Raw genomic sequence first — 7,418 nt, 5'->3', positions numbered from 1 at the left:
CCGGCGTCCGCTCCCGCCGTGACCATGGCTGCCGCGCCCTCCCTCTAGACGCGCTTGGCCATAGCTATCGTGCCCACTCCCGCCGTGTCCGTGGCCACCATCCCAACACGAGAACTCCGCCCAGGAGCAGCTTCGGTAGCTTGTCGCCCGCATCTCTGGATCCCTCTTGTCGCTCCCCCTCCCCCAGAACCCTCTCTCCTCATATGCGCCGCCTCGTGTCCCGTCTGCTAGAGGTCACGTGCCCGCCCCGGCCAGCCCCACGCGTGCCAAGTATTCTGGCCAGCCCCTGGCCGCGCGTTAATTCCTTTTTTTCCGTGTGATATCTTAATATTCTGAAGAGCACATATGTATGGCCACAAAGATGTACATCACAGCAGATTGTATGCACATGTGATTATTAAATACTTACAATTTTACTGCAGCTAGCCAAATAGCTAAGTTATAATATGAGTTAGCTATATAGCTGTATATGACAAGGCAAGTGCTCGCAGCCTTAAGAGCAAGGCTAATAATACAGCTAGCTTGCTGGCTGTAAGGTTTCTTGTAGCCTTCTCTCAGCCCACTCATATAGTAGTTAGCTCTTTACAGTTAATACATGGCCCACTTGTCTCTCTCACAGACTTTTTTGGTTCTTGTGCTCAAGCCGACTGTAAGTTTACAGCCCGCTTCTTCTCTCTCTCCTTCACCTCAGCATTTAGTCGGCTTACAGCCTGCTGTTATACTTGCTCTAAGTGGGCAGTCCTAGGTGAACGTTGGTGGCAAATTATGGTCACGCCAGCGGGAAGTAGTAGCCGACTAGCCGGTGAACAAAGATGTGGCAGGCTGGCAGCCCACAGAGAATACAAACAGTAAAAACAATGGAAATGGAAGGAATGGCAGGGGCCAGCATGGAAGCCCAGGAAGGAGGCCGCGTGGGGCAGTGACGGCGGGTCTCCATTCTCCAACGCTATAAAAAGTGTGTCATGTGCTTCCCTCTCGCACCTAAATTCTCTGCGTCAGGTCATCCCAAAACACGCACCGTAGGGCGTCGTCGGGTCGGCCTCTTTCTTTGTTAGCACTCCAGAAAGAGATCGGAGCGTGAGAGCTGCCACTGCCAGCCGGGATCCTGTAAAGCGCGCGGCGGAGTAACTGCCGTGCTCCCCTCTGTGGCTCTGCGCGAGTTCTGCAGTTCCGGCGGCGCTACTCTTCTTCCCGCGCCGCCTGCCTGCCTGCATGAAAGCACCGGGGCGTGCGGCGTGCTTTCTTTTTCCATCCATCCACGCTTCCGCAGTGCAGTAAATTTCGCCGGCGCGTTGCGCAGCAGTCGCCAGCCAACGTCCCTCCCGCTATTTACTTCCCCAGCTCCGCGACAAGCTGGGCGCGCGTCGTTCCGCTTCCTTCCCGGTCTCTGCTAGCTCCTTGTGTTTTTCTGCAGCAAAACAAAACGTGCTTCCGGCGCCTCGGGTTCTGTTGCGACTGACTAGCCGTACATACGCGGCTAGCTGGGGAACGAAGCGAGGGCCGCGACGCGAGGGACGATGGTGCCGGGCGAGCAGGCGGAGGACGCCATCGTGCAGGCGGACGTCGCCAACGGCAAGGACGGGGAGGAGGTGAGCGCCATGGGCGTCGGGGGCGACGCCGACGCTGAGCAGCAGCAGCACGACGGCAAGTTCACCATGAAGAGCCTGCTCTGGCACGGCGGCTCCGTCTGGGACGCCTGGTTCAGCTGCGCCTCCAACCAGGTACACCGTACGCTTGCCAATAAGACGATCGACGTTGCATGGATCGCGCCGCCCACGCGGTGCTTAGAGTAGAGGATCAACTCAACCGCCGGTGTGTTCTTGGCGTTCGTTCGCAGGTGGCGCAGGTGCTGCTGACGCTGCCGTACTCGTTCTCGCAGCTGGGCATCGTCTCCGGCGTGCTGCTGCAGATCTTCTACGGCCTCATGGGCAGCTGGACCGCCTACCTCATCAGCGTCCTCTACGTCGAGTACCGCGCCCGCAAGGAGAAGGCAGGCGTCAGCTTCAAGAACCACGTCATCCAGGTCGGTCGGTCCTCTCGCCGTCTCGGTCTCCCTCTCCCTCCCCGGCCGCCCAGCCCACGCTCGCGCAAGCCGCAGCACTCCACTCGCCCGTCTTCGCAACCGTTTCAGACTTTCAGTTTCGTCTCGCCGGCTTCTCCAGCACACGGTTTCTGTGCCGCTTTTGCGCGGGTGGGGTGGGGGGAATTGGATCCGCTGGCCATGGTCGGTCACGCACTCACGCCGTGCGATCGATGATGATGTGCTGTGGAATTTCCGGGCAGAGAGTGATGAGTAGTGTTGCTTGTCCAGCGGAAAGGCGCTTTGCTAATCCATTTTTTTTTCGCCTCTGAAGTCCGAACAATAAGCATAACGACAACGCCATCGGCATGCACCTGTTTACATATACTCCAGTACACGCATCCAAGTATCCAACCCAACTGAACAACGAACTGATTTATTGTCTTTTTCCCCTGCCGTTGACCAGTGGTTCGAAGTTCTGGACGGGCTCCTGGGCCCGTACTGGAAGGCCGCCGGGCTCGCGTTCAACTGCACGTTCCTGCTCTTCGGCACGGTCATCCAGCTGATCGCCTGCGCAAGGTCAGTCAACAGATTTCTTCTCCCATGCATCTCTGTCAATATACATAGCACTAGTTAGTCAGTTAGTGCAAACGTGTCTCTGACGGACGGATGAACCGAACCGATCGAACTCATGGCATGGCACGCAGCAACATCTACTACATCAACGACCGGTTGGACAAGCGGACGTGGACGTACATCTTCGGCGCGTGCTGCGCCACCACCGTCTTCATCCCCTCCTTCCACAACTACCGCGTCTGGTCCTTCCTCGGCCTCGGCATGACCACCTACACCGCCTGGTACCTCACCATCGCCGCGGCCGTCCACGGCCAGGTGAGCCACCGATCCCCGTCGCTAGCTCATTCATGGCGCCAATCATTTGCCAGCCAGCACGGCCGTGATGAGCTAACAGTGATCGATTGTCCTCCGCGTGTCGGCTCGTGCGCCGGACGGACTACCGACAGGTCGACGGCGTCACCCACTCGGCCCCCAACAAGCTCGTGCCCTACTTCACCGGCGCCACCAACATCCTCTACACTTTCGGTGGCCACGCCATCACTGTGTGAGTACTCAGACGACTCTGCTGTGTTCTCAATGCGGCAACCATTACAGTCTTCGTTGTTACCTGATCGACATTTCACCAGTACAGGCAGTATTTTCTAGTGCTGGGATGATAGTCAGTAGGAAAAAACATTCTGGTAGATGAATCAAAGCAGAATCCCAAGTAGGAGTAGTAGAAAAAGATTCACGGTTGGTGGAAGGCACGTTTACTTTACTATCTTCAGACAATTGGTCAGACAGAAATGCAGCATACCCACTAAGGCTAAGCTCTTGTGATCAACCCCTACATTCCCCTCTTTACCCAAGGTCTAATGCTAAGTAACCATCCACCATGTATTTCAATATCCCTACTAGTGAACAATCCTTTATTCCCGTTGCTCATTACGTGTGCTTAGTATAACACTACCTGCTATGATGACCTTTGCCGCGTGATGATTACAGCGACATCTGATAGATAATCTGCGTTTACACACGCTGTTGATGAATTGTCCGGTTGTTATGGAGTCCTTTTACCTGCTTAAAAATCCAGCTGCTTTCTGTAGTGGTATGCAACGTACTGTTATTTCCAGAAGCTGGGCGATGTGGACTGGTTTGAATTCAGATAATGCGGAGTTCACATCAACTGAACTAATTCCGTCCTGCTGCCCCCCATGCGAGGGTGGTAAGGTCTGTATCGGATTGCGACAATACAGTACCTCATGATTCTCATCTATCCTTTATTGGTGATAACCTTTGGTTAGTGGAGAGGAAGTCAGTCTCAATGGTCTACTCTGACAATTTTTTTAACCCCAAACTTGGAATGTGAGTTCCGGACCCTGTCTGTGACCATCTCTGTTTGCTTTCAGAGTGATATGACAGTTTCCATTAGTGTAGTATGATAGCATCCATCACTTGTGAATGTTAGGTGTTTAGTTTAGTCGATAATTGCTTCATTTGGCCATGTTTGTCGGGCCCCCCCACTGGTAATTTGACTGGAGGCGCTCGTATCCAGCTCAATGATGTTGTTATAGTTGGAGAGATTCTTCATGTCTCGTTCTTTCTTTCAAAAAATACTGACTAGGAGAAGCACTACCTTTTTCCCCAACTTGATGGCTTATCGTTCAATCAACATAAAAGTCGTTCATAAATGATTTGCACGCCGCATGTGTGGAAAAGGGCGTCTAGTACGTTAATTCCAAGTACCGATTCTCACTTTATAATGCTACCAGATCATGTTCTGATATCTTTGTATAATGAAGAGTACTTGCGGCTTTAGAAAACTGTTTTGCCACAGCACACAGCATGTTGCTCTCTGATGCGGATGTAAAGAATCTCTTTCTTTCTCAGGGAGATCATGCACGCGATGTGGAAGCCCCGCAAGTTCAAGTACATCTACCTGCTGGCGACGCTGTACGTGTTCACGTTGACGCTGCCGTCGGCGGCGGCCATGTACTGGGCGTTCGGCGACCAGCTGCTGACGCACTCCAACGCCTTCTCGCTGCTGCCGCGGACGCCGTGGCGCGACGCGGCGGTGGTCCTGATGCTGATCCATCAGTTCATCACGTTCGGGTTCGCGTGCACCCCGCTCTACTTCGTGTGGGAGAAGGCGGTGGGCATGCACGAGACGTCGAGCGTCTTCCTCCGCGCGCTGGTCCGCCTCCCCATCGTCGTCCCCGTCTGGTTCCTCGCCGTCATCTTCCCTTTCTTCGGGCCCATCAACTCCGCCGTCGGCGCGCTCCTCGTCAGCTTCACCGTCTACATCATCCCCGCCCTCGCCCACATGCTCACGTACCGCTCGGCGTCCGCCAGATTGGTAAGCGTGCCCGTGCCCCCGACTCATCACTTCGTTCGTATTCATACTATACACGCTATATATAATGCTCCTGTTGTCATGGCATGCGGCTGAGGCGTGCGCGCCATGCTAGCTGCCACTAGTAGACGAAAGAAGAAAGGGAGAAACCCACGCAAGCATGACGCTAGTGCCACACGCACAGGGCCGCTGACGCCGAGGACGCGCTGCCAGCCCGGTGCGCTCGCCTGGAATAGACAAGCACAGAACACGTTCCGCACGCCGGACGGCGACGGCGTGGCCACGCGTTCCGACGCTGGTCCGCTGGGGTGCGCCCGATCGATCGATCGAGCGGCAGGGATCGCGACAGGAAGTCACTGGGGCGGCTTGGCAGGGCGGGTGGGGTGGGGCGTTGCTGTCCCTGCTTTCACAGGCCTCGCGGCGGCCGGGAACCTTATCTCGGCTCGCCGAAAGGAGCGTGCAATTAGCAAACTTAACCCATCACTAGGAGACACAGTGCGAACGCGCACGCGCGAAGCGCCATGTCCTACAGTTTTTGCCGGGTGGATGCTAACTTTTTCATCGCTTCTTGGATGCAATGCAACAGAATGCAGCGGAGAAGCCGCCGTCCTTCCTGCCGAGCTGGTCGGGGATGTTCGTGCTGAACGCGTTCGTGGTGGCGTGGGTGCTGGTGGTCGGCTTCGGCCTCGGCGGCTGGGCCAGCGTGACCAACTTCATCAAGCAGATCGACACGTTCGGGCTCTTCGCCAAGTGCTACCAGTGCCCGACGAAGCCACACGCGGCCGGGTCGCCGTTGCCAGCGCCGGCGCCGCCGCATCACTGAAGTAGCGAGCGTTTGGAGTGCCAAAGGCTAACGACCGTAAACAGGGACATTCCCGGGCAGTGCAATGCAAGCCTTTCTAGGAGTGTACAACGTAGTGGAGCAGCCGAGATACCTGGACTTGCGTTTGTCGCGTGGCTTTGATACATTAGTGGGTATCAGTGTCACTTCCTTTGTGTTGGTTGTTTGACATGGTTGTTTTAGGTTGTTCGGTTCATGGTACTTGCCATCTAGTACAAGACTGTCATACACAGTGGTGTCGATTCTTAACTTTTGCTTGGTTAATCGATCTTGATGACTTGATCCATGGTGTTTCAAAGAAACGAGCCAGTTCAGCTCCGGTAGTAAGTCATCCACCGGTTTCAACCTCAGTCTTGTACTAGTGCAGAAGCTATTCATAATTCTAATTAATAAGACCTTATTTGGATCCACTTTTGCTTCGTTAATTGATCTTATTGACTTGATCCGTGGTGTTTCAAAGACACAAGGCAATTCAGCTCGGATAGCAAGGTACTAAATAGTGTATAGAGGGTTGGTACCAAATTAGTGTTAAAATAGTGGATTGTGGATGGCTAGTGGGTGCTATAAGTTCTAATAACGGTACCTCGATCATAATCACACATAAATTCAAGTTTATATATATCATGAATAATAAGTATAAATAAAAAAATAACTATACTTAAAGAATGGAAGTCTCACATACTTAAATTAAGAAAACAAACATAATGTATCACACACTATATATAAGTCATCACGTATCAGAGTTTACAAAGAAATAGATTATGAAAGCTATAAAATAGTTTCTAAGACCATCATTCATTTTCATTGTCAAGCGGTAACCATATGCATACGTTATCTTGGATGGTGGTCAAGGTGGGCTATAGGGTTATTTGTTGCATACTATATTACACTATTGCGGCTGTTACGAAGAATTGGAGACCGCTAAGCGGCCCGCTACCTCAAATAGCGTCGCTAATAAGTTCCAGTCTGCTAAATCTAGTCTATTACGTCAGGGGTAAGTCGCCACTACCACTATAGCGACCGCTATGACCGCTATTTAGTACCATGTCTGGTAGTAACTGATCTATCGGTTCAACATTAGTGATTCCATTGTGTTTAAAGTATGAATGTGAATGAAATAATAGAATTGGTAGAAATTGTGTTTTTTGCATTGATATGATGAATGAATATATACATGGTGAAGTGGTGTAGTGAAAGGGTGTCTTGTCCCTTTGGTGGCCATATTAATTGTATAAGATAGTTGCTAATGCCTATTCTAGTCTTGATGAGATCACTCTTGAAGATGTATCTATTTGGAGTGGCATCTTCATGAGGTGTATTTAGAGAGGCACTTGTTTCACAACACCCCCTGACCGGTCTTCCTTGAGATAAATGCGTTGAATATTCCTCTAAAACCCTCATAGGAAAAACCCGAGGAGTGTATGGATAAGCCCTTTAAAGTCATAAATACAGTGAGAAAAATAAAGAGAAAATGATATAGCATATATATTATATTATTGCTCAATTCAAACTCATATGGTGCCCTTTTGGGAAAACAAAGACCATAAGCAAGCTTAAAGAACAGTAGATGTGATTTGTAAGTCATTATGTCATTGGGGTCTCATTTTAAAACTCCTGTGGGGAAAAAATTTGGAGATACAACATATACT

At 51.8% G+C, this 7,418-nt stretch overlaps 1 protein-coding gene across 1 annotated transcript; it reads left to right on the top strand.

Annotated features, from left to right (window-relative positions):
* Positions 1 to 1,000: 1,000 nt before the first annotated feature.
* Positions 1,001 to 6,053, top strand: LOC136509954 (auxin transporter-like protein 2). The gene is made up of 7 exons (XM_066504534.1): positions 1,001 to 1,721; positions 1,838 to 2,023; positions 2,487 to 2,599; positions 2,728 to 2,911; positions 3,043 to 3,140; positions 4,466 to 4,931; positions 5,515 to 6,053. The coding sequence occupies exons 1-7, from the start codon at positions 1,518 to 1,520 to the stop codon at positions 5,749 to 5,751; spliced, it is 1,488 nt and encodes a 495-aa protein (XP_066360631.1). The 5' UTR covers positions 1,001 to 1,517; the 3' UTR covers positions 5,752 to 6,053.
* The last annotated feature ends 1,365 nt before the right edge of the window (positions 6,054 to 7,418 follow it).

Source organism: Miscanthus floridulus, chromosome 16, assembly GCF_019320115.1.
Source record: "Miscanthus floridulus cultivar M001 chromosome 16, ASM1932011v1, whole genome shotgun sequence".
Taxonomy (NCBI): domain Eukaryota; kingdom Viridiplantae; phylum Streptophyta; class Magnoliopsida; order Poales; family Poaceae; genus Miscanthus; species Miscanthus floridulus.
Note: the sequence above shows the minus strand (reverse complement) of the source record. Positions and strands in the feature narration are given on the sequence as shown.

Excerpts from the sequence above, each read along its gene's own strand:
- LOC136509954 (XM_066504534.1), top strand. The coding sequence starts at position 1,518 with ATGGTGCCGGGCGAGCAGGCGGAGGACGCCATCGTGCAGGCGGACGTC. Across the intron at positions 2,024-2,486 it reads TCAAGAACCACGTCATCCAG|TGGTTCGAAGTTCTGGACGG; the intron begins GTCGGTCGGTCC and ends GCCGTTGACCAG. Across the intron at positions 2,912-3,042 it reads CCGCGGCCGTCCACGGCCAG|GTCGACGGCGTCACCCACTC; the intron begins GTGAGCCACCGA and ends GACTACCGACAG.